Below are 27,404 nucleotides of genomic sequence, written 5' to 3' on the forward strand. Positions count from 1 at the left end.
AGAATATTTATTAGTATCTGATATTAGTATAAAAATACATTGAAAGGGTTTGAGCTGCAATCGCTGACACAGCCTGTGGGGGCGCTGTATCCAGAATCCTATTAGTCACTGAACATTTATACACATTTCTAAGGTTAAATGGGATCCACACGATCTACAGAGACGTCTCTAGAACAAGTCTTTCTATAACCGGCCCTGGGAATGACGGGAACTGGGCCTCTGACGCTTCTTTGGCTGATGAATGGAGCGCCCCTTCCTTTAAACCCCGGAGCTCGGGAATCTCCTTAAGGCCCCAGGAGGTGGAGGAGCAGGGTCATGTCGCCTGCTCGCTTGGCTTTTTGGGCTCAAATGTCATGATTTCCATGTGACTTAAACCTGTGGAAACGTAAAAGAAAAAAAAATCATTTTCAGATGTCCTTGAATGTCACTGAATGGAATCATCCATACGGAAAACTTCTTTACTTCTGTTGTGTCCAGTAAGGCCTCATGCACACGACCATTGTTCGGGTCCGCATCCGAGCCCATTCACTTCAATGGGGCCGCAAAAGATGCGAACAGCACTCTGTGTGCTGTCCGCATCCGTTGCTCTGTTCCGTGGCCCCGCAAAAATAAATAGAACATGTCCTATTCTTGTTCCATTTTGCGGACAAGAATAGGCATTTCTACAATGGGCCGCCCGTTCCGCAAATTGCGGAAGGCACATGGCGGCTTCCATTTATTGCAGATCTGCTGTTTGCGGACCACAAAAAAACTGAACGGTCGTGTGCATGAGGCCTAAGTGTAATACATCCACAGCACAAATCTCTCTCCTGTCCTCAGTGTTTGCTACAGTGTGTCAGCGAGAAATCCAGATGGTCCACCTTTGGGGTCTTTTGACCAGACCCCTCCTTCCCACATAACCAAATCTACTCCCTGCTGCTGGGTTCCAGCCTCTTCGGTCCAATACTGCCATATTCTGGTCCCGCTCGTCAACATCCGTTGTGACTGGGATGGGGGGGGGGGGGGGGGCACAAGTGCCAGTCTTTGGCTGGAGCGGTGATTGTGTGATGCATGGGGTGGGGGAGCAAGTCAATGCCGCAGACAGTCACACGTGAACCCTGTCAAACGGGATGTTGACGAGTGGGACGAAAGCACGGCAGCAGGGGATGGAAGGAGCCGGAACCCAGTAGCAGGGAGCAGGTAAGTATGCTTCCCTCCACAGGTCTGGCGATATTGGGGGTCTGACCGAAAGTCCTCCTCAGGTGGACATCCCCTTAAACCTTATAAAGATAAAGCTTTTTATAGTTGACTTTCAGGTAAAAGTTCACTGAAATTAGGTTGCGAATAAGTCTCAGTGATCAGCTGTGATCTGCACAGAGATCTGGCTACAAGTGTTCAATTTCCCAACAGTGCCATCACAGGAAGTATTACGTGGCTGTCCTCATAATGCATGGGCAGGCCAGGTCCTCCAGAAAGAGAGATGTTCTTTGTTGCTGCCCACTACTGTAAGTAATTCATGGGGGATTTGTATAAGGACATCCGCTCCCCTCACTCCCATCCCATTAATTCAGAATTGCCTAAATTGCTGTCTGCCTGCCGCCACCACTAGGCGGAGCTCCTAAAGGGGTTCTCCGGAAATTAAGAAAATGAAAATACTTAAATATTACTTTATTATAAATATGTTCTGAAATACCTTTCATTATTTATAATGGTTCGTTTAGTCTGGGAAGCAATCATCAGGGGAAACAAAATGTCTGCTGTCCCATTAGTTCACAGAAAACCTGTCCTGACTCCTGATCACACACGAGGACAAGTTACTTCACAACACTGAGATAAAGAGCTGCCTCCTCCTCTCTGCTCTGCTTGTCAGAGGTTATGATCCGGAATACAGACAATAAGAACTTTAGCTGAATCTCTGGGGAATTTGGTTCATGAGGAGACATGAAGTACAGAGAGGACGGACTGTGGTAATGGAGACTGCAGACAAGTGCTGCTGCTCATTAGCCTCACCTCACCCTCCTCTCATGTCTCCTCATCATCTCCATTCCCTGTATTCAGGATCATGATTCCTGACGAGCAGAGAGGAGGATGAGGCAGCTCTATGGATCATTGTGGTGAAGTAACTTGTCCTCCTGTGTGATTAGGACGGGTTTTGTGTGTACTGATAGGACGGCGGCCATTTTATTTCTCCTAATGATTGCTCCCTAGACAAAACAAACCATTGTAAGTAATGAAAGAAAATGAAATATTTGTGAATATATTTATTATAAAATAATATTTAAGTATTTTCATTTTTTTTTATTTAACCCCTTTAAAAAGGATTGCTAGGACTTAGATATTGATGACCTATCCTTATGTTAGGTTTGACTCCTGTCATCCCCAATCAGTTTTCTTAAGGGGCCGCACCACTTAGATGAGTGCTGTGGCCCCTTGATAGTATACCAAACACAGCGCCATACATTGTATAGTGGCCATGCTCGGTATTGCAGCCCAGGCGCATACACGTGAGTGGGACTGAGCACCAGAAAAGCCATGTAAATGATAGACGGTGACATCAGAGACTGAGGAAGAGTCCGTTCCTGATTGGAAGGGGTGCTGAGAGTCGGACCCCCCCACCAATCAGATATTGATAACCTATCTTGGACAACCCCGTTAACTCTAAAACTGGGGATTTGGAGCTCTATAAAAAAAATATAAAAATAAAAATAACATTCTTGATCATATCCAAAGACAATTGTGCATCTGCCCCATTTATACTTGACCAGGACAGGCAGGTTTTTTAGCATGTGACTGTAAATAAGAATGCTTCACTGACAGCAAGCAGAAGTTTTGTAAATGCTAACGAATTGAAACACATATATTAGAGAGTTGCATGTCCTGAAAATCTGAAACCCAAATGTTAATGCGCTCTTATATGAATATTTACTTTTCCATTCAGGAATGGCAAGGTCCAGACTTTCAAAAGAGTCATCATATTTTTCGGCGGGCGGGTCGGGATCGGAGTCCTGGTATTCCTCTAGGTAAGGATGTGCCAGGCATTCTGCTGCAGATAATCTCCTCTCCGGGTCCAAGTCCAACATCTTGTCTAGAAGATCAATCTCTGGGGAGACATGGAGGACGCAAGTCAATCTAGAAGTCATTACGACTCACTTCAAGGAACACATCAGGAAAAACTGATACACTATATTATGCCTCCAGCATGACCTGAGGGGGTGGGGCATGACACAAGGAACTAAAGCGCTTTAGTCAGTCAAGCTCCGCCCCCCTCTGGACCTACACAAGGCATAACACAAAGTATAATTTTTTTCCTGGAGTGTTCCTTTAAATCTATACTATTTACATGAAAAATTCCTAATCCTTCTTATTTAAAGGGATGCTCACAGTCGGCAGCTATTACCCTATTACCCTACTATAACCCTTTAAAGGCTATGTACACCTTCGGAGGCAATTTTTTTGTGATTGCATTTGACTAATTTTTGGATAAGGCTACATGCACACGACAGTTTTTTTTCTCTGCGTCCGTTCCGTTTTTTTGGACTGATCGGATGGTTACCCATGCATTTCTATAGAGCCGTTAAAATTGCGGTGTAGTCAACTATTTCTTTTCTGCAGCCGCTGTCCCGCCGCAAAAAAAGTATTGCATGTCCTCTTCTTGTCCGCAATAAACGTTTTGCGGACCCATTGAAGTTAATGGGTCCGCAAAAAATGAGGATGACCAACGGAAGCCATCCGTATGTCATCCGCATCCTTTTTTTTTTTTTGGCGGATGATTGCTGGGAAACCTATATACACCTGTATCCTGGGAGGGGATATTTAAATTTCAAGAATTACAGCGGTCAGTTTTTTTTTTTGCGGACCGCAAAAAAAACTGAAGACACACGGAAACACAATCTACAAAATTTGCAGACAAACAGAACTGATGTGGATGTTAAAAAAAACAGGGAACACGGATCCGCTATTTGCGGACCGCAAAAAACAACTGTCACGTGCATGTAGCCTAATACTTTTTCAATTCTTTATTAAAATATTGAGCTGTTCTGTCACAAAGGGTTAACAGTTTTTCTAGCTGTGTGACTGGTACTTTAACTTTGTGCTTATTTAAGCCACATTCTTATCAGTAAGATATAATGAGCTATAATGAGTGTTTATAATGTCCTAGAGCAGAGAAAGAAAAGGAGTCCGTCAGCTCCTTGTCTGACGGAAAAGATAGAAAATCCAAATGGTGCTACTAGAGCAGCGGGTCAGCAACCTTTGGCACTCCAGCTGTTGTGAAACTACAATACCCAGCATGCTCCATTCATTTCTATGTGAGTTCTGAGAAGAGCAGAGAAATAATGCATGCTGGGAGTTGTAGTTTCACAACAGCTGGAGTTCCGGAGGTTGCTTACCCATGTACTAGAGGAGGCATGCTCAACCTGCGGCCCTCCAGCTGTTGTAAAACTACAACTCCCACAATGCCCTGCTGTAGTCTGTTTGGGCATGCTGGGAGTTGTAGTTTTGCGACAGCTGGAGGGCAGCGGGTTGAGTATGTCAGCTCAGTACAGAAAAAAAAGACGCCATATTTGTTAATAAATTCAAAAAAAAAATTTTTGCTCAAAATGAGTACAATGCAATAATTTTAAAAATTGCCCCCAAAGGTGTACATAGCCCTTTAAGCACCCAGCCTGAAATGGCTGACAACAGAGAGCAATAGTTTGCATTCAACAGCAAAGCAAATAGATATGAGACAGAGTTTAACGCACCTAACGCGCTCATTGTTGGGAAGAGCTCTTTAAAATTCTTTTTCTGTTTCTCTGGGAGCATTTTTAGGTAGTCTTGAGCCTGTGGATGGAATCAATTTAGTACATTTTGTCGCTATTGATACATTCAATAGATATTGGTTCATCCTATATCCTATGTGGGTGGACTCATTATAGGGGGTGGCAAACTGGGCAGTTGACCTGAACCCCTATAGCAGGCATGCTCAACCTGCGGCCCTCCAGCTGTTGTAAAAATACAACTCCCACAATGCCCTGCTATAGGCTGATACCTGTAGGCTGCTCGGGCATGGTAGGAGTTGTAGTTTTGCAACAGCTGGAGGGCTGCAGGTTGAACATGCCTGCCCTATAGCCTAGGGGCGGCCTAAAAGGACCCACAGGAGCAATCTAGAACATGTGAACTTTCACTGCCCTGGGCCACCAGGAGCTTTAACATAAACCTCTTCACTGCCCTAGACCACCAAGGACTTTACCATTAAACCCTTTACCATTTAGGCATTGTATGGTGGTATTATTTGGACTCCAAATTTCAGTTTTATTTGAAGGGCAGTATTGTGTGGTAAATGTAGGGCAGTGATTTTATGGGCATTATGTAGTGGTGTTATTTGGAGAGAGTATGGCGGTAATATTAAGCCCGTGCACTTACGTGTTTACTTTCCATCTTGTTGATCAGAGCAAGTTTGGGACTTCCTATTACTTCGATGATTTTGTTCAGCTCATCAAAATCTGTTGTAAAAATTAAGGTTTTCTGCAGTCCTAGTGCTGTGCGCAGCAGTGTGACCTAATGCAACATGGCGCTTGCACATAAAGAATTTCACCAACCAATTTTCAACTAAAGTAATTTCTGTGGTATATTAGCTATTAAAGGGGTTGTCGGAGATGAGGAAAAATCTCGGAAAAGCCCACCAATTGGTTACGGCTAGTGTCACATCTGCGGCACAGCTCTCCGGCAGGCTGTTCCAGCAAAGAAGGCCTGGGATCGGCCAGACAGAAAACGTTGCGTGCAGCATTTTTTGTCCGTCTGAATTTCAAAATATTTGCTGGGTAGCGGCCAGATGTCCGCCGGACCCCATTATAGTTAATGGGGACCGGTGGACAGGCGGCACTATCCAGCAATGCCAGATCGGGAAAATCCTAGCAGGCTGTTCTCTGCCAGAACAGCGTGCTGGAAAGCTGTGCCACAGTTAGGAAACTAGCCTAAAATACTAAATTATTTTATACTCACCTCTTTCATTAGCGCCATTTTCTGTTCCGCTGGTGTGGTCCTCCTGACTCTGCATGTTTGCAAACTGCAGTGGAGAGTTTCCAGTATACAGCATGTGACTACTGCAGCCAAACACTGTCCTCAACGGTCTGCTGCTGAGGACAGTAATAGGCTGCTGCGGTCACATGCTGCACACCTGCATGTCACTGTGACACTGTGCATGTCACTGATTCATTGCTGCAGTCACATGCCGCACACCTGCATGTCACTGATTGACTGCTGCAGTCACGCGCCGCACACCTGCAAGTCACTGTGCACATCAATGAATGGCTGCAGCAGTCACGTGCCGCACATTTGCATGTCACTGTGCATGACACTGATTGCTGCAGCAGTCCCCGGCATAGCATGTCAGCATTCTAGATATAGCTCCACCAATGAATATGATAAATATATTACATATTATATAAAATTCTTCATATAATTCACAAAGGATACAATCTCCTCCAGGGAACAGGACACGTCCAGTGATCATTTCTGCCAAGATGCATCCAATAGACCAAATATCCACTGTAAGGAGAAAGAGAGGAAATGCACCACGGCTGTAATACCGGCACATATCTGCGTCCATATCACCGCTGCCTCGATGTCCCGATCTCCCATGGTTCTACTGGAAAATGACTGTAATCACCTGTTTGGTTGTAATGCATCCAGTTGAGGATAATTTCTGGTGCCCTGTACCAGCGAGTGACCACGTATCCGGTCATCTCAGGTTCTACCTGCCGGGCCAGTCCGAAATCTAAAATCTGAAATCATTATAAAGAAGAAAACACCTCTGAGAATGTCATTCAGGGATGGGACACTGTCCAGGATAGCAGGATATTAAGAAGGGGAATGGTAACAGTCACTTGTCAATTTAGTAATATGGTTTCAGGAGGAATAACAGAGGAACGGCAAAGGGCATAATTTGTACCTATGACACTGGCTGACCTGTTACATGTGCACTTGGCAGCTGAAGTAATCTGCATTGTTCCCATGTTCATATGTGCCCGCATTGCTGAGAAAAATGATGGTCTAATATATGCAAATTAGCCTCTAAGAGCAACAGGGGCATTACCATTACACCTAGAGGCTCTGCTCTCTCTGCAACTGATGCCCCCTCTACACTTTGATTGACAGGACCAGACAGTGAAAATGTCATCACGCCTGGCCCTGTCAATCAAAATACAGAGGGCGGCAGTTGCAGAGAGAGCAGAGCCTCTAGGTGTAATGGTAACGCCCCCGTTGCTCCTCGAGGCTCATTTGCATATATTAAAACATCATTTTTCTCAGCAATGCGGGCACATATGAACATGGGACCAACACAGATGCCTTCAGCTGCCAAGCGCACATGTAACAGGTCAGCCGGTGTCATAGGGACAAAACTGCTGACAGATGCCTTTTAAGGAAGGATGCTCAGGAAGCCACTAAGCAGACACGTGAGCAGAGCAGACCGGTCCCTTGTAAATGTCATAATATATTGTGTAAGCCACAGTACAGATCGGAATAGTCTTGGGTTTACCTTGACCTCGTAATTTTCGCTCACTCCGAGATTGCTTGGCTTCAGATCCTGGAATAGAACAAAGTCTTTCAGTAACGTAAAGGGCGGAGAAATAGATCAGTTTTGAATAGACATGGAATCTGCAGCCCTCCCTGTATGTTAAATGTAGGTGACGCCTGGGTACAGCGTCATTAGACACCGCACCGGCGCACAAATGTGCATTGGGGGGGCCTAAAAAAAGGTGTAGGGGAGGAACCTGTTAAAAGGGGTGGAGCAATGGCCAGAAAAGTTCAGAGTGCCGCGACCCTCTCTCTGCCAGTAGTTGGCAAGTATGGGGGTCATTGCACACCCACCTCTCCACGGCCCTGTTGTCAGGGTCGGAGCAGAGGTGGGATCCTCATATTTATGGCAAATGTCGATGGGACAACCCCTTTAATTCAGAAACGCACACAATATGGAGATTTATGAAACTGTCCAAAAGATAAGTGTTGTTGCCCATAGCAACCAATCACAGCGCAGCTTTCATTTCTTACAGTGCTCTTGAAAAGTGAAAGCTGTGCTGTGATTGGTTGCTATGGGCAACGGAGGGAGTTATCCCATACACGTCAGCAAACATGGCTCTCAGATGAGAGTATTAGATTGGGGCATCTGTAAGATATGGTGATGAAAAAGTGGCCTGTGGGTGAATATTGCAGATCGTGACAATTCTGGAGATTTATCAAAACTGGTAAATGGCTTAGTTGCCCATAGCAACCAATCAGATTCCACCTTAAATTTTTCAAAGGAGCTATGAAAAATGAAAGGTGAAATCTGATTGGCTGCTATGGGCAACTAAGCCAGTTCTACTTTACACCAGTTTGATAAATCTCCCTCTTGGTATCTACCTGATGAGGAGCGGTTTGCAGATTCTCCATTATATACACATAAAAATACTGGTGGGCATGCGACATTCAGTGGTGTAGCCATAGGGGGTGCATTGGTAGCAGCTAACCCCTTGCCACATGAGAAGTCACCAGAACATGAAAGGTGGAGCCCCGGTTACGAATTTTGCATTGGAGCTCAGTAGCTTTAAAGGCTATGGACACCTTTGGGGGCATTTGTATTATTGCATTGTACTCCTTTTGAGGTAAAAATCTTTTTTTCAATTGGTGTTTAATAAAAATGTTGAGCCTCTTTCTCTGTACAATCTTGAGATTCTCTAGTAGCAGGCTCTGAATTTTGTTCCTTCAGGCAGCTCAGCTGACGGCTCCTTATCTCTGATCTCTGACTCATTATAGCTCAATCTTTATCTTACTGATGAGAATGTGGCTTAAATAAGTGTTTATGACCTTTTAGTAATTTGAAAGCACCAGTCACACAGCTAGATACACAGTTAACCCTTTGTGACAGAATATTTTTAATAAAGACCAATTGAAAAAAGTATTTTTAGCCCAAAATGAGTAAAATGCTATCATAAAAAAATGGTTCCCAAAGGTGTGTGCGTAGCCTTTAAGTGACATCATACTTTATAAAGATGATGTGTGGAGAGTTGGTGAGTATACGTTAAGTCTCTGGCACTGCAGTCGATCCCCTTTGATTTTTGGGCGTTACTGGCCGTGTAAAGTATCCGCCAGGTATTGACATAAATGCGCACTTACCCTGTGAACGATGCCAGCAGAATGAATGTACTGCGAAGGAAAATGAACAGTGTTAATGGTGGTCCTGTATCCTCTGCCCCATCAACATACAATACATGAGTTGTCTAGTGTGAGAAACAGCGCCATCCTTGTCCATGGGCTGTGTCTGGTATTGCAGTAGTCACATGAATGCGGCTGAGCTGCGTTACCAGACACAACCCAAAAGCTGACAGAGGATTTTCTAATAGTAGAACGCCCCTTAAATTTTTTTTCTAGCCCACCCTCCCAGAATGTCCGGCAGCCTTCCAAAGTAAAGGGAGAGATCTGAACTATTTTGGAGGGCACTGTGGCTGCCAATGTGGGGGCACTGCCACACTCTTAGGAAAATATTACTCATCTACTTGTAAACAATGGGGGAGATTTATCAAAACTGGTGTAAAGTAGAACTGGCTTAGTTGCCCATAGCAACCAATCAGATTCCACCTTTCATTTTCCAAAGGAGCTGTGAAAAATGAAAGGTGGAATCCGATTGGTTGCTATGGGCAACTAAGCCAGTTCTACGTTACACCAGTTTGATCTATCTCCCAATGTCTACATATTTTAGAAATGTTATATCTAATGTTGCAGTGTCCCCGTAACGATGACAGAGTGAAAACCACAATGCATACATAATAGTGCCAGTAATCGGCCCCTGTAAAAGTGACAGCCACAGTATCCCCAAAACAGTGACATCCTGTTGAGGGAAGTGGTAACTTATACATATATATGTATATATGTCTAAGGCATACACACATATATATATAGATATATATGTCCCCTGTATCCCCCAGGTTGCGTATATATTATATGGGCCCAAGTATGTGTATATATAGATATGCATACATGCCCCTGTTAGTTGTATGCATATATATATATATATATATACTTATATTCGGCCAAAACATTGTGCCGTTTTCAGTTTTTTTTCGCGGACCCATTGACTTTCAATGGGTCCGTGGAAAAATCGGAAAATGCACCGTTTGGCAGCCGCATCCGTGATCCGTTTTTCCTGGCTGTGAAAAAAATATGACCTGTCCTATTTTTTTCACGGCCAACGGTTCACGGACCCATTCAAGTCAATGGGTCAGTGAAAAAACACGGATGCACACAAGATTGTCATCCGCGTCCGTGATCCGTGTCCGTGATCTGTGTCCGTTTTTTCCTATCATTTCAATGGCAAACTTGACTTAGATTTTTTTTTCATTTTTCATGTCCGTGGATCCTCCAAAAATCAAGGAAGACCCACGGACGAAAAAACGGTCACGGACCTACGGACCCTGTTTTTGCGGACCTTAAAAAAAAACGGTCGTGTGCATGAGGCCTAAGGTTTAGCAACAGGTAGTTAGTATTTATAGTATAAATAGGCGGAGTCATCAATAGACGATTCACGCCTTTATAGGAATATTAATTATTAATATTAACCCAAAATAGTAATAATTAATATCCCCTTTTACACATCCTCTATGCTCCTATAACAGTGCTAGCCATAGTACCCCCATAACAGTAACTAGATAATGTTCACATAATGATGCCGGCTGCAGTGTCCCCATAGCAGTGCCAGACACAATGCCCCAATAGAAGTGACTACATAATGTTCACATAATAGTGCCAGCCACAGAGTACCCCCATACTAATACCAGACACAATACTCACATAATAGCGCCAGCCATAGTGCCCCCATAGCAGTTACTACATAATGTTTACACTATAGTGCTAGCCACAGAGTACCCCCATACCAATACCAGACACAATACTCACATAATAGCGCCAGCCATAGTGCCCCCATAGCAGTTACTACATAATGTTTACACTATAGTTCTAGCCACAGAGTACCCCCATACCAATACCAGACACAATACACACATAATAGTGCCGACCACAGTGCCCCCATACCAGTCCCAGACACAATACTCACAAATTAGCGCCAGCCATAGTGCCCCCATAGCAGTTACTACATAATGTTTACACTATAGTGCTAGCCACAGAGTACCCCCATACCAATACCAGACACAATACACACATAATAATGCCGACCACAGTGCCCCTATACCAGTCCCAGACACAATACTCACATAATAGCGCCAGCCATAGTGCCCCCATAGCAGTGACTATATAATGCTCACATATTAGTGCCTCCATAACAGTGAATGAAGGATATATTATCTTTTATCCATGTCAGACTGTACATTCCAGCGTTCCCATGGGATAACACCCACTTATTACATGGGAGGTATCTGTAAACATGTCCGAGCAGGACTGATATGTCTTCACCGTTTACTCCCTCGGAATAATAAATCTCTGCAAGGAATGTGCTTCCTACAGTAGAAATATGTGCAGGAAGCCATCATCAATCTGCTTCTTTTAGTGGTAAACACAGAACAAAGCCCCCCCCCCCCCCCCCATACACTATGAGGGTCCACTCACACGTCCGCAAAATGGGTCTGCATCCGTTCCGCAATATTGCAGAACAGGTGCGGACCCATTCATTTTCAATGGGGCCGGAATGTGCTGTCCAGATCCGCACTTCCATTCCGCAAAAAAATAGAACATGTCCTGATCTTGTCCGCAATTGCGAACAAGAAAAGGCATTTTCTATGAGAGTGCTGGTGATGTGCGGCCTGAAAAACACATACGGACGCGTGAATCGACCCTAAGGCTACATGCACACGACCGTATGTGTTTTGCAAATTGCGGATCCGCAAAAAAAACAGATGACATCCGTATGCCATACGTTTTTTTTTTTGCGGATCCATTGTAACAATGCATAAAATGGACACGAATAGGACAGATTCAATTTTTTTTGCGGGGCTATGGAACGGACATACTGATGCAAAAAAAAAACGTAACGGACACGGAAACAAACAACGTTCGTGTACATGTAGCCTAAGACAGAGTTTGTTTGACCCCTTACCCTGGGTTCACACCTAAGCGTTCCTCAAACGCGCGTTTTACGCGCGTTTTAGTCGCGCGTTTTTATGCGCGTTTTTTGTAATAGTAAACGCGCGTTTGACGCGCGTTTGTGTCATTGACTGCAGTGTCCTATGGCCACAAACGCGCGTCAAAACGCCCCAAAGAAGCTCAAGTACTTGTTTGAGCGTCGGGCGTTTTACAGCGCGTTCGTACGCGCTGTAAAACGCCCAGGTGTGAACCCTTCCCATAGGGAAGCATTGGTTTTCATGTCTTAAGCGTTTTACAGCGCGTTTGAACGCGCTGTAAAACGCTCAGGTGTGAACCCAGGGTTAATGACCAGTCTGTTTTGGGCCTTACTGACCAGGCGTTTTTCTTCATGTTTTCATCATCGCCTTCCAAGAGCTATAACTTTTTTATTTTTCCGTCTATGTAGCTGTATGAGGTTTTTGGTTTATTTGTTGGACAAGCTGTAGTTTTTAATGGTGCTATCTTGGGGTTCACATAACTTTCTCATGAACTCTTTCTGTGTGGGAGATGGGGGAAAAAACTGCAATACTGCCACTGAGATTTTACGTTATTTATTTTTCAGCATAAATACCATGATATCTTTACTCCCTGGGTCAGTACGATGACAGCGATATCAAATACATATAGTTGGTTTTTTTTTGTACGTTTTACTACTTTTGTGCAATAAAACCCTTTTTGAGCTTGAGCTTGATTTTTGTAGGTCAACTTGTAGTTTTCAATGGTATCATTTTGGGGGTAAATAACACTTTTTGATCGCTTGTTATTAAGTTTTTTATGTGGCGACTAAGCAAAAATTAGCAGTTCTGTTTTATTTTTTTTATTTTTTTTTTATTACAGGGAGACGCAGCCTGTTGGAGAACACTCAAGACAGGTTTGGGGCCTATATCAGGTCACATCCTGCCTATACACACATTGGCACCCCGCGATCTCATTTGTAGGATGCCAATGGGATACAGAGGAAGTCCGCTCCTCTTTCAAATGCGTCGGCCGCCATTACATGCAGCAGGTAAAGGGTTAAGCAGCGCTCCTGCCGGTCCAGGGTGTTAGAGCAGGACTGTGGCTCTCATGTGAGAGCTGAGCCCCCGCTCTCCGCTGCACAGGTGACCCATGCAGCGCTTAGACGGGCTGCTGCGAAAAGGCGTCACTAACTGGTTAAAGGGCCAGGCTTGCTAATATTTTCACTACCTGGCCTTGTCAACTAAAGTGGAGAGGGTGTGGCAATTACAGAGAGAGCAGAGAGTCTAGGTGTAATGATAACGCCCCCGTTGCTCCTACAGGCTCATTTGCATATATTAAAACCTCATTTTTCTCAGACACATAGGACCATGGGACCAACACAGATGCCTTCAGCTGCCAAGAGCACATGTAACAGGTCAGCCAGTGTCATAGGGACAAATCTGCTGAAGGATGCATGAAAATCCATTATGCCGCCATACCTCCCACTTACGCTGTGTTCACACCTGAGCGTTTTACAGCGCGTTCCTACGCGCTGTAAAACGCACAACAGGCAAGAACCAATGATTCCCTATGGGAAGGGTTCACACCTGGGCGTTTTACAGCGCGTACGATCGCGCTGTAAAACGCCCGACGCTCAAACAAGTACAGGAGCTTTTTTTGGCGCGTTTGACGCGCGTTTGGGCCATAGACTCTTTGGACAACACTGCTGTCAATCACCCAAACGCGCGTCAAACGCGCGTTCACTATTAAAAAAAACGCGCATAAAACGCGCGTTTGAGAAACGCCTAGGTGTGAACCCAGCGTTAAAGTGGTGCAGTTGGACCAACATCAGCAACCTCTACAAAGATGTACTGGTGAGTATGGGATAGTCATCTTGTAGGTCAAACAGTGTGCTCTTTAGAATAATTCATTTTGGTTAATGGTCTAGGTCTTATTTTTGTCTGACGTGAGTAAGAACCTTTTCCAAAACTCTTGGTCCTTTTGAGGTTATATATGGTAGAATTAATACAGATTTTTAGCTTTAGGAGTTTTTCTACCTTCTAAATGTATGGCTTATTGATAGAAGTGCCACCAATTTCTACTGTGAGGAGCGAGCACCTCTCCACTGTCTAGGTTCTTCTAATAGGTGCCGGTCTCCGAAGTATAAGCAACACATGATGGGAAAATTGTCTTAAAGGGCAGCTGTCAGCCATTAGGCCAGGCATGCTGCCTGGTAAGGTGGAATGTGCTGATTAAAACTATACCTGTCTTGTGAAAATCGGTTCTGGTGTTCCAGAGAAAAAATACTTTTATTTTTTTCGCAAATCAGGGCTTCACTGCCCTAAGGGGTGTGGCCAGTACTGGAAAGCTGAAGATGCATGGAGAGTCTAGACCCCGCCCCTTAGTGCACTGAAGCTCTCACTTGCCTAAAGAATGAAAGGCTTTTTGCTCGGTAACGCCACAACCGATTTTCACAAGATGGGTATCATTTTATTCAGCAGGATCATCTCTACCAGGCAGTATGCCTATAATAATAGGGCTCATCTTGTTGATCGCAAAAAATAAAAAAAACACACTGGTAATCAGATTTAGGACAAGTGATGGATAATAGACTCCCTGTGTGACCCGTGCGGCAAAAGCATCCCTCTCAGGTCCTCCGGTGGCAGTCACTTTCTTTTATTATTATATAGTGATTGATTTTTACCCGTCTTGCTGTTGAGATATGTTAATAAATCTGCTCTACGGGAACAAATCGATGCAGGACAACCATAAGTCTTCTGTGGATCGGATTGTGTATCATAAAAAGGAGCGTGTCTGCAGAATGAGAGGAGCTTCGTGCCGAAAATGTGACTTGCTTTAATATCAGGGTCATTATTTAAGAAAAATTACTTCTTCACGCCCTGGAGAGCAGCGCAGCGCCATAGACTAAGCCCCCCTATTCTCACTGTCATTTATTTTTATTGTCTCATTTAAATCAGTATTGTCATCTGGACATTTATGGCATATTGATAAGATTTACTAGAAATGACCAACAGGTGTAGGTCCCAACTCTGGAGCCCACTCCTATCTCAAGACTGAATCCCCAAAGTGAAAGGAGAGCACGCCCCCCAATGCGCAAATTTCTCCATTCACTGCTACGGAACTTCTGAAAATAGCTGAGCAAGCGCCACTACTCAGCGCAGGCATGGCCCCCACTCCATTCTCTTCAGCTCTTGTCTATTTTCGTAAGTTCCATAGCAGTGAAGCCATGCACGGCTTTCTCCATTAACTGCTATGGGACTTCTGAAAACAGCTGAGCAAGCGCCACCTCTCTGTGCATGCGAGGCCCCCACTCCATTAACTGCAACTCTGAGAGGACGCTTCGCATGCACGGCTTTCTCCATTCACTGCTATGGGACTTCTGAAAATAGGTGAGCCCCCACTACATTAACTGCAGCACTCGTCTATTTCTGTAAGTCCCACAGCAGTGAATTGGAGAGGATGCTGCACATGCGCTGCTTTCTCCATTCACTGCTCTGGGACTTATTAAATAGCTGAGTGAGCGCGACCTTTCTGCACATGCGTGGCCCCCGCTCCATTAACTGCAGCATTGGTCTATTTTCGTACGTCCCCGGTGAACAGAAAGAATGCTGCGCATGCGCTGCTTTCTCAATTCACTGGTATGGGACTTATGAAAATTGGTGAGCCCCACCTCCATTAACTGCAGCACTCGTCTATTTCTGTAAGTCCCACAGCAGTGAATGGAGAGGATTCTGCGCATGCGCTGCTTTCTCAATTCACTGGTATGGGACTTATGAAAGTAGGTGAGCCCTACCTCCATTAACTGCAGCACTCGTCTATTTCTATAAGTCCCACAGCAGTGAATGGAGAGGATGCTGCGCATGCGCTGCTTTCTCCATTCACTGCTATGCGGCTTATGAAAATAGCTGAGTGAGCGCCACTTCTGTGGCCCCCACTCCATTCACTGCAGCACTCTTCTATTTTTGTAAGTCCCATAGCAAAGACTGCTGCGCATGCACGGTTTTCTCCATTCACTGCTATGGGACTTCTGAAGATAGCCGAGCGAGCGCTACCGCTCCATACAAGCGTGGCCCCCAATCCATTTACTCGTCTATTTTTATAAGTCCCACATCAGTGAATAGAGAGGTCGCTGCACATGTGCGCGTTCTCCATTCACTGCTATGGGACTTTCAATAATAGCCAAGCAAGCGCCTCCTCTCTGCGCATGCGTAGTCCCCACTCTATTCACTGCAGCCCTCGTCTATTTTCCTTAAGTCCCATAGCAGTGAATGGAGAGGACGCTGCGCATGCGTGGTGCCTACTCTGTTCACCACAACGTTTGGCTAATTTCAGAAGTCAGCAGTGAAAGGAGAAAGCTGCGCATGCGCCGCGTGCCCTCCATTTACGACGGGCTCTGTTTGTAAGATAGGAGCAGGTCGGGCATCTATCGGACATTTATGGCTAGCCCACCGATATGCCATAAATGAAACATGAGATGGAACTGCAGGTGATGATTTACTGATGTGCACTGTGGTCTGTATGGGGGGGGGGGGGGGCATCAGGGGCAGAGGGATGTACACGGGCACTGCCAGCTGCCTGGCATAGAGCACCGCCTGATCGAATGACAACTGCAAAGAAGCTTTTCAGCAGCTGAACAGATGGGGATGTAGTAAACCTGGACATTCATTACCTCGCTGCCGAGCGCTCATTCATGTTCGCCTCAATAGACAAAGGTAATAAGCGGCATCCAGACATAACAGATGCCGCTTATCTCCTAAGGACTAAAACGTGCAGGTTAAAATCCAACCTGTCCAAGCGTTCTTTGTGCCGAGGGTTCGACGCTGTCGTAGAAGACAAAGGCAAAGGAGATAAGTGTCATCCGGACATAACAGACGCCGCTTATCTCCTAAGGAACAAATTGTGCAGATTAAAAATCCAAACTGTCCAAGCGTTCTTTCCACCAAGGGGTCGATGCTGTCGTAGAAGTCAAAGGCAAAGACGATAAGGGGCATCCAGGCATAACAGATGCCGCTTATCTCCCAAGGGATACATTGTGCAGGTTAAAATCCAACCTGTCCAAGCCTTTTTACCGACAAGGTGTCGAGGCTGTCGTAGAAGGCAAAGGCAATGGAGATAAGCGGCATCAAGACATGATAGATGCCGCTTCTCTCCTAAGGAATAAATCGTGCTGGTTGAAATCCAAGCCTGCTTTCTGCCAAGGGACCAATGCTGTCTTAGAAGGCAAAGGAGATAAGCGGCAACCGGACATAATAGATGCTGCTTATCTCCTAAGCAATAAATCGTCTTCTTTCTACCAAGGGGCCGACGCTGTAGTAGAAGACAAAGGTATGGAGAAGAGAAACAAAGACACCGCTACTGAACAGTGACCAGCGATAGGCAGACAGAGCGCCCCTTTAAAGGCTTTGTCCAGGATTAGAAAAACAGCGCCACCTCCGTTCACAGGATGTGTATGATATTGCAGCTTGACCTAATTCGCTTCAATAGACGGGAGCTGCAGTACCGGAGACAACCCAGGGACAGGTGTGGCGCCATGTTTTACCAATCCTGGATGACTACTTTAACCCTTTATATTTCAGAGGTTTTAGTCTTCCATTTTCAGAGCCTTGCTTCATACTTGGGCTGGGTACAGCGGTTACCTGAGACGCGTTATCTCCGAATTACCACGTAAATATAGTCAATGCGTCTGCGCCGAGTTTATTTTCTCCCGGCGAGACTCCTGTGACTCATTTCTGGAGAGTGCCAGGACGCGTCCGTAGACCGAGCGTTAACTATTTATTTATCTAGAGCCGCTGATAAGATGTCAGTGGAGACAAGGGCCGTTTCTTGCTGGGAAGTCACATGACATCATTCCTCGTCACGCCCCTTGTCCCCGTGTCCTCCATTCTCCCCTGACAATATCTAGGTTGTTCTTTTCCCACAAGAAACCCCGGCTGTAACGCCCCCTTAAGAACAGCTGTAGAATTAAAGCAAGCGCGCTTTCGGCGAGACGTCCGGCCAGGCGTGCCCGATAGTGAGAAACGCCAAACGCACGTCCGCTATCGAATTATGGGACAAAGAAAAATAAACTATAAAAATTCCACATAAATGGGTGTCCGTTCGGAGATGTGAGGGGGGGGGGTCCTTGAAATCTGTCACATTTAAAGGGACGGTCAGTCTAAAGTATTGTACATGTTGGCCTATGCAAGGGCTGCTGATGGTATTGAAGTGCGGTTTGGGGTTCTATGGGATATACAGAAACGTGACTCAAGTTATATAAATTACACCAAAGGGGGTGCATGAGCATGACTACTAAGTGAAGGGGGTGCATGAGCATAACTACTAAGTGAAGAGGGTGCATGAGCATAACTACTAAGTGAAGGGGGTGCATGAGCATGACTACTAAGTGAAGGGGGTGCATGAGCATGACTACTAAGTGAAGGGGGTGCATGAGCATGACTACTAAGTGAAGAGGGTGCATGAGCATGACTACTAAGTGAAGGGGTGCATGAGCATGACTACTAAGTGAAGGGGGTGCATGAGCATGACTACTAAGTGAAGGGGTGCATGAGCATGACTACTAAGTGAAGGGGGTGCATGAGCATGACTACTAAGTGAAGGGGGTGCATGAGCCTGACTACTAAGTGAAGGGGGTGCATGAGCATGACTACTAAGTGAAGGGGGTGCATGGACATGACTACTAAGTGAAGGGGGTGCATGAGCATGACTACTAAGTGAAGGGGGTGCATGAGCATGACTACTAAGTGAAGGGGGTGCATGAACATGACTACTAAGTGAAGGGGGTGCATGGACATGACTACTAAGTGAAGGGGGTGCATGAGCCTGACTACTAAGTGAAGGGGGTGCATGAGCATGACTACTAAGTGAAGGGGGTGCATGAGCCTGACTACTAAGTGAAGGGGGTGCATGAGCATGACTACTAAGTGAAGGGGGTGCATGAGCATGACTACTAAGTGAAGGGGGTGCGGGATGGACTTTAAACAGGGGTCGTTGTAATGATCAAGTAAGAAGCGAAATTTAGGTGACCGTACGCACTAGACAGCAGAGAGTTTGGCTGTTCCTCCTCACCCTCCTATACACATGCATGCTCGGCTCAGCTAAGGATGCATATGGTCTTAATAGGGATGGGAAATAAGCTGATGCCAGACACTTCTTTTCACCAAAGGATGGGGCATGTTGAAATCCAACTGCCTGATCCTTCTTTCCCCAAACCTCTGTCATTGGGGGAGAGTCAGGAACCCCCTTTATACACATAATTCATTAGATGGTCAGCGAGTTCAGCTGACATTCATCTAAGGCCTCATGCACACAACCGTATGTATTTTTGCGGTCCGCAAACTACGGATACGCAAAAAGACGAATACTGCATCCCGCAATTTCCTCTGGCCCCATTGTAAAAATGCCTATTCTTGACAGCAAAATGGACAAGAATAGGACATGGTCTATTTTTTTTTTTTTTACAGGACGGAAATGCGGACATACCGATTTTTATTGTGGCCCTGTTGAAATGAACGGGTCCACATCCAATCCGCAAAAAAATGCAGAAAAATAATACAATCGTTTGTATGAGGCCTAGTGTGCATGGCCACCTTTAGGCCTCTTTCAGACGGGCGTTGCGGAAAAATGTGCGGGTGCGTTGCGGGAACACGCACGATTTTTCCGCGCAAGTGCAAAACATTGTAATGCGTTTTGCACGCACGTGAGAAAAATGGTCATGTTTGGTACCCAAACCGGAACTTCTTCACAGAAGTTCGGGCTTGGGATCGGTGTTCTGTAGATTGTATTATTTTCCCTTATAATCTGGTTATAAAGGAAAAATAATAGCATTCTGAATACAGAATGCATAGTAAATAGGCCTGGAGGGGTTAAAAAATAAATTTTTTTTTTTTTAACTCACCTTAATCTACTTGCTCGCGCAGCCCGGCATCTCTTCTGTGCTGTGTGCAGGAAAAGGACCTGTGGTGACGTCACTCCGGTCATCACATGGTCCATCACATGATCTTTTACCACGGTGATGGATCATGTGATGGCCGGAGTGACGTCACCACAGGTCCTTTTCCTGCACACAGCAAAAAAGAAGACAGAAGGAGATGCCGGCTGCGCGATCAAGTGGATTAAGGTGAGTTAAATTATTTTTTATTTTTTTTAACCCCTCCAGCGCTATTGTACTATGCATTCTGTATCCAGAATGCTATTATTTTCCCTTATAACCATGTTATAAGGGAAAATAATAATGATTGGGTCTCCATCCCGATCGTCTCGTGAAAATCGCACCGCATCCGCACTTGCTTGCGGACGCTTGCGATTATCACGCAGCCCCATTCACTTCTATGGGGCCTGCGTTGCGTGGAAAGCGCACAATACAGAGCGTGAAAATCACCGCTCATGTGCACAGCCCCATAGAAATGAATGGGTCCTGATTCAGTGCAGGTGCAGTGCGTTCAACTCACGCATCGCATCCGCGCGGAATACTCGCCCGTGTTAAAGGGGCCTTAGTGTTGGTTGGTCTCCATTGCAGAAGGTTTCTGCTGCAGCAAGCTGCCTCCTAGATATGGACCAAGCTCCCTAAGGCATCACTTCTTTCCCCTAATATAACCTCATGCTGCGGCCGGGCAGGGAGACATCTCTTCCGGTGAAGCATTCAGCTGTATACCGAATATACAGTTCAATATAGAGTGATGAGCTTCCATTGTCCTTAGATGGCGCTGCCTGAGGCAATGGCCTCACCTCGCCTCATTGGCGATGTGCCCCTAGCTGTAGTACTAGGTGAGGATGGAAAAATAAAATTAGTAGAAGACCGCTCCTAATTTGAAAAGGACAGGATCATGGAAGAGGAAGATCTGGGGCAGCTTGTAACTACTCACCTGGAGGCCTCGAAGGATCTGATAGAGAATGTAGACAATCATGCTGTGGTTTAGTTTCTGCATCTTCATGACCCGTGCCAAGTCCAGAGGAATGAATGGCATAACTAGATAACTAGGGAGAAACGAAAGAGGAACCCATATTTATACAAGATCTGAAGCCACCTCCCTGTAGTCTCTTCAGGATTTTCCAGATTATACTCATGACCCTCTGGGAAATTGGTGCCTAATGGACTGGTAAGTAGCTTAGTTGCGACCAATAAGATTCCACCTCATCGATATCTGACTGGAGGGGGTCCGACTCCCAGCACGCCTGCCAATCGGCTATTGGAAGGTTCTGCGGCCTCTTCTTTGGCTTTTGAGGCCACATGGCCTTTCTGTGGCTCGGTCCCATTCATGTCAATGGGTCTGGGCTGCAATACCAAGCACAGGGACTATGCAATGTTCGGCGCTGTGCTTGGCGATGGGTCATCAATTTTTGAGTCTCGGACAGCCCCTCTACATTCTGTCAGCCTGCAGCTACCACTAGAAGAAGATATTAATGCACACTGTGTTATTATTGAGTTCAATGTGTAACCAGTATGCAGTTAGCTCCTCAGCTCCCTCTAGTGGTGGCTGCAGGCGGACAGAATTTTATCATTTAATTCCATGGATATGCAGGGAATTTGGAGCAGAAACAAAAAAAGAGCTTATGAAATGGCTCCATACAGAAATGTGGATTTAGTAATAACAAACCCAATATGACTGCGACGTGTAATAAAGCGGTCACTGTTTATTATAACGCAGATTATGGTTAACGTGTGCACTTACAAAGTCTGAAACGATTGCATCGACTCGTCAGGACTGAAGACATTGAGGAGGGATATCACCTATAAACAGAAAAAATATTCATAACTCCAGAGAATCTAGTAATAAAACCTCCCAGTCCTATCCCATCTACAACCAGTTCTTAAAGGGACAGTCAACCTGAAGCTTTTCTCATCTGCGTTTGACTTTTCACCCATTTCAGGCCAAGAAGAGAATAGCTGTTGTGAAGATTAACACTATGTTGACTGTTTGCAAAATGGACTGTAGAACCAATAGAGTTGACACATCTATATATGTGCAGGGCCTGAGGGGGTGGAGCATGACAAAAGGAAGTGTCATGCTCCACCCCCAGTGTATAGGTTCTTCTTAATGATTTAATGAATATTCATTTAGACAGCTCTCCTACACTCCGCCGCGCTCTAATGGTAACTGAATGCATCCGTAATCACGTCGTTCTTGATACGAGTGCGAACTCTCAGATATGGATTATGATGGAGGAGCGAGAACTGTTGAAATGAAATTGGCCGTTATCACCCGTCCTGAATGTAAGGAATGTATGGGAACGTAAGGAGAGCCTATCGCTTCCTGCCTTATCATAGGAGTAAGTAATTAGGTTCTTCAAGATGAAGACCAGTCTCCTTATCCTGCCCTGTTTGTGACCACAAGGTTTGTCTACTCCTTAAAGGGGTTATCCCTTGAACAATGTAAAAAAAAAACAAAAAAAAAAAACAGACATCCTATAGTACATGACAAACTAAAAACAGGCCCTGCACCTCACATGGATCCAGAGATCTCCCCATTCTTTGCTCCAGTTGCTCTGCAAGATTTATTCAAAGCTGGCAGCTGACGGGGCGTGTCCTCTCTCAGGAGGTGTGTCCTTTCTGTTGCAGTTGAAGGATGGAACTGAGCATGTGCGTCCACTTCAGCATGATGGACAGAGAATTTAAAAAAAGAGCAAACAGCAGGTGGCGCTATACTGATTTCAGTGAATAAGTCAGCGGCTGTACTAAGTTATTAATTACATGCAGTTACAAAAGTATTCAGATCCAGGTGCTGGTTTTGCAAAAATGTAGAATATTTTTTTTCGTGGGACAACCCCTTTAAAGGGAACACTCACTCTTGCACCAGGCACAATGCTATGTAGGGCTAGGTCAGCCAGATATAATGATACCTTTAACTTAGCAATCTGTTGCTTCATGCTGGAGAAAATGTACTTTTAATCCATATGCAAATGAGCAGTAAAGTGCACCGAGGGCGGGCCCAAGCCACTTTGTGCACCCTTGCTCCTCCTGCTTTCTCTGCCAGCCCTCCTACCCCTTCTTAGCTGACAGGGTCAGATTCCTGCACAGTTATGTTATTATCAAGACCAGTGTGATTCATACTCTGGTCTTACTCTATCCCCCTCTGGGGTCAGATGCTCCACAAGAGGTGCACATTTCTTAATACGGTGCATCATGGGCCATCCGTGGGCCAGAACTGGAGTCTACATCAGCCAATATCTGAGCTAGGTTTCTGATATGTTTTAAACTAGTTTATTTGAAAAATGTTGATCCTAGCACACAGTCCCCAAAAAGTTTCAAATTTTGAGTAAGTGAGCATCAGTTTGCTGATGGAAAGTGATAAAGTCCCCCCATAAAATTCTGGCTGCCTGTAGTCACCACTAGTGGGAGCTCAGGAGTTTCCAGCGAGTTGTATGCAGTAAACTCTTTAGCTCCCTCTGGTGGTTGCAGCCAGAATTAAATCTATGTCTATACAGGGGAATAGAAATTAAGAATTTTGATCCTTAGACAGAGAAATATGTTTTGCCTTCGCTCTTTCTGCTTCGATCCCTCCATAGGCTGTCCTATAGATAATATATAGCTCAGTTGACATTGAAAGGACATGTTGCTGGTCACCTGTGCCCAGGTCAGTGTCCTGCTGATCTCTGCTTTGCACTTACATTCTCATGGTTCATGTGCTTCAGCAGGCGCAGCTCCCGGTAGGCTCTTTTGGCATGTATCAGGGACTGGAACGGACGGAGTAATTTTTTTATGGCTACACGTTCTCCGGTCACTGTATCCTTGGCCGAGCTGAAAAATAATAAATCAGTAAGTCAGTTCCTGGATATGAGATACTCTGCTGCTCTGCAGATTATTACCTGATCTCTACCCCCATCACTCTGCAAACTTTTTTTCTATTATGCATTTGATATTTATATTTTCTAATTCAGATGCCGCAGCAGTAAATTCAAACTGGAGGATCCCCACCTCCACTCATTACACAGACAGCCCATTGATTTCAATAGGAACAGTGTAATGCTTCTTTTCCCCAGTGGTGGCGCTGTAGGGGAATTGAACACTTGCTATTAAAGATTTACAGCTGTTTACTGGAGATCCCAGCAGCAGAACATACTGTCATCAGCTTACTATCAGTGGACCCTACTAATCAAAGGAGATTGTCTAAAGTGGACAATCCCTTTAAGGACTTTATATAACACTTAAAGGGGTTTCCAGGATTAGTAGAAAGCGTCAGTTTTATTTTACCAGTCTTGTCCAGGGGATGTCTTTGCTAGTGCAACTCAACAGCATTCACTTGAATACTGCAATACCGGATGCAGCCTATGGACAAGAGAGGCGCTATTTCTCCCTACAAACCCTTTAAGAATAGAGAGCCCACAGTGACTGCAGCCTTTGTGCCTCCTATACCTATATTCCATAAAACGCTGCCACTCTTTTCCATGGTCTGAGTCTAATATGACATGAGGCAGCTGCAATACCAGGCACAGCTTATAGAAAAGAATGGCGCTGTTTCTCCTGACAACCCCTTTAAGAATAAGAACCTGCAGTGACGGCAGCCTTTGCACTTCCTATAGCAAGGGTCAGCAACCTTCGGCACTCCAGCTGTGGTGAACTACATCTCCCAGCATGCACGCTTGCTTGGCTGCTCTCTAAACTCCCACGCAGGGGGAAAGAGCACACTGGGAGTTGTAGTTGCACAGCAGCTGTAGTGCTGAAGGTTGCTGGTCCCTGTCCTATAGTAATGGTCAGCAACCTTCGGCACTCCAGCTGTGGTGAAACTACATCTCCCAGCATGCACGCTTGCTTGGCTGCTCTCTAAACTCCCACGCAGGTGAAAAGAGCACGCTGGGAGTTGTAGTTGCACAGCAGCTTGAGTGCCGAAGGTTGCTGGTCCCTGTCCTATAGCAAGGGTCAGCAACCAGCTGCTGTGAAACTACAACTCCCAGCATGCACATATGCTCATCTGTTCTTGTAACTGCCAAAAAAAAGTGAAAGGAGGATTCTGGGAGTTGTAGTTTCAGAACAGCTGGAGTGCCGGAGGTTGCTGATCCCTGTCCTATAGCAACGCTCCTAAAACACTGCCACTCTTTTCGATGGGCTGTGCGCATTAAAGTGAAGGAGGCTGAGCTGCAATACCAGCCACAACCTGTGGACAAGAGTGGCGCTGTTTCTGGAAAATGATGAATCTTTGTGATGAGCGAGAAAGAAGATCCAGTATAGAAACTTTTAGAACCCATAGCCGTCATTAATACCAATCAGATCAATCTGATTTAGCACTAGGCAGCAAGGAAACAGCGCCCCCTATTGCCAATTTTTTTTTAGGAAATGTGGAATTTACTGTGAATAAAAAGTAATGCAATTTTTTTTTTGTATAATGCTTGTGTGATGGAGGCTAATTAAGGACAGACGGTGCTGTGGGACCTTTCTGGCTCTGTTTAATGAGCTGTGCTGTAGACAGATATCCCTCCTCCACATTACATATGAGGGCGAGCAGCGACTGCACCCGCACCGGGACCCAATCGGCAGAATGTTATTGTCACGGTGCGGCGAGCAGCCATCACTGTTCAGCTCATTACCGGAGCTCATAATAATTCCCAACGTATTTATCTCCCTAAATGCCAGATTTGCCGGCTGCTTACCCCGGGTAATTAGGAAACAGGACTGAGGGAATGCCAATGTCTTCTCTTCTATTGTGGGGGGAGGGGTTAACGGATACACTGGGGACGTGTGGGCACAGTCACTCACGGGGCATTACAACATGCTATGTGGGCATCATGCCATAGCGGTGTATTACATTGGTATCCGGGTATATGTATGCAGGGGTGTAGCTATAGCGGGCGCCAACTGCGAGCCCTGGTTTCTGAAGAGAGGGCAAATGCCCCTCTGCCACTATTGTATGAAATTTAGGGCTTATTCACACAACCGTATGAATGGGTCCGCATCCGTTCCGCGGAATGGGTGCGGTCCCCTTCATTTCAATGGGGACGCAAAGGAAGTGCTGTCCGCATCCGTTGCTCCGTTCTGTGGCCCCGCAAAAAAGATAGAGCATGTCCTATTCTATAGGCAGTTCTATAAAGGGCCGCCTGTTCCGCTCCGAAAAAATTGCGGAACGGCATCCATGTTTTGTTGATCTGCAATTTGCCCTGTCGTGTGAATGAGCCCTAAAAGGGAGTGAATCCCCGGGAAACTCCCAGGCACAGCAATAACAATCCCTAGGAGGGCCAGCTCAGCTGAAGGTAATGATACCCTTCACGTAGGGTGCGGCCACACGGACAGCCAAAACCAGGAGTGAATTCCAAAAATAGGAGAAGTCGTATCCGTCTTTTATGCTTCCTCCCCTTTTTTAATCCATTCCTGAGTTTGTCTTCCAAATCAGCAGCAGAAACCTGTCCATGTGGCCGAGCCCTTAGAGATCTGTTGCTTCCTTCTAGAAAAACAGGACTTTATTTCATATGCAAATAAACAGTAAATTGCACCGAGGATGGGCCCAAACTGCTCCATGCATCCTCCAGACTAATGGGACTACAAGTTCCAGCATGACTACAGCATGGCATATGGGCATTTCCATTAGAGATCCCCGTCCCAAAAGGGCTCCTTGGTTATAGTCATAGGAACAATAGTTTTTCATCCCTCCCTCCATATTTCCAGATACTGCAGCGTGTGTGATAATACTGAGCTATCTGGTTCATGAATGTAATGAAAGAGTTACAGTAAAGACTGATACTTGTGCATGCAGAACAGTATAGGGATCTTATTGTATATATGTATAGATATGAGATAGATAGATAGATATGAGATTGATATGAGATAGATAGATATGAGATAGATAGATTATTATATATAATATATGTTATATTAATAACCATTTAAAAAAATGATTGAGAGAAATTGATAAATAGATAGACTGGAAATAAGAGAGATATTGATAGATAGATATGACATAGATAAATAGATAGATAAATAGATAGATAGATGTCCACAAATATGTTTGCTGTCTGTCATTTTTGGATACATTGTCCCTATAAAATAATAATACAGGTTGGCAGCTCCTATTCCCACTCAGTTTGCACAGCCTGAAACGCGTGATATGGATGATGTCACTTTGTCTCCATTCATTTCTATGTTGTGTGACACATGGCGACACAGTGTGGACTCTCGGTGGCACATTTGCCTTTTTCAGGCCTCGCTGTCTCTGGATTCATCATGTTCCAGTGCCAGAAGAGACGTCTCAGGTTTCAGATAAGCTTAAGATAATCTGTACCAGGTAAATTGTGCGCAGAACTCACCAGACGGTTCCATACGCCCCAGCGCCAACTGCCCGCAGCTCCTTGTATCGCTCAGGAACCTCCCATTTGGTCTTATTAATCTCCTGGTGGTAGAAGCCTTTCTTGGGTGCAGCGTCCATGGTGTCCTGGGCTAAGTGAGTGGATGTATG

General features: G+C 45.3%; 1 protein-coding gene across 1 annotated transcript; it reads right to left on the reverse strand.

Moving 5' to 3' along the window:
• LOC122943203 (mitogen-activated protein kinase 12-like) lies at positions 1 to 27,404 on the reverse strand. Its single transcript, XM_044300769.1, has 12 exons — positions 27,256 to 27,404; positions 23,632 to 23,761; positions 21,696 to 21,754; positions 20,889 to 21,000; positions 9,115 to 9,144; positions 7,499 to 7,546; positions 6,629 to 6,743; positions 6,436 to 6,507; positions 5,383 to 5,462; positions 4,722 to 4,800; positions 2,906 to 3,079; positions 1 to 375 (listed from the first exon to the last, which is right to left on the reverse strand). The coding sequence occupies exons 1-12, from the start codon at positions 27,372 to 27,374 to the stop codon at positions 314 to 316; spliced, it is 1,080 nt and encodes a 359-aa protein (XP_044156704.1). The 5' UTR covers positions 27,375 to 27,404; the 3' UTR covers positions 1 to 313.

The sequence above is a fragment of the Bufo gargarizans genome, chromosome 7, assembly GCF_014858855.1.
Source record: "Bufo gargarizans isolate SCDJY-AF-19 chromosome 7, ASM1485885v1, whole genome shotgun sequence".
NCBI classification, from domain to species: Eukaryota; Metazoa; Chordata; class Amphibia; order Anura; family Bufonidae; genus Bufo; species Bufo gargarizans.

What these genes read in the sequence shown, in the direction of transcription:
- LOC122943203 (XM_044300769.1), bottom strand. Translation starts at nt 27,374, where the DNA reads ATGGACGCTGCACCCAAGAAAGGCTTCTACCACCAGGAGATTAATAAG. An exon ending in ATGCAATCGTTTCAGACTTT is followed by an intron (nt 21,001 to 21,695) that starts GTAAGTGCACAC and finishes GTTTCTCCCTAG; the next exon opens with TTATCTAGTTATGCCATTCA. An exon ending in CTGCTGGCATCGTTCACAGG is followed by an intron (nt 7,547 to 9,114) that starts GTAAGTGCGCAT and finishes GTTCTATTCCAG; the next exon opens with GATCTGAAGCCAAGCAATCT.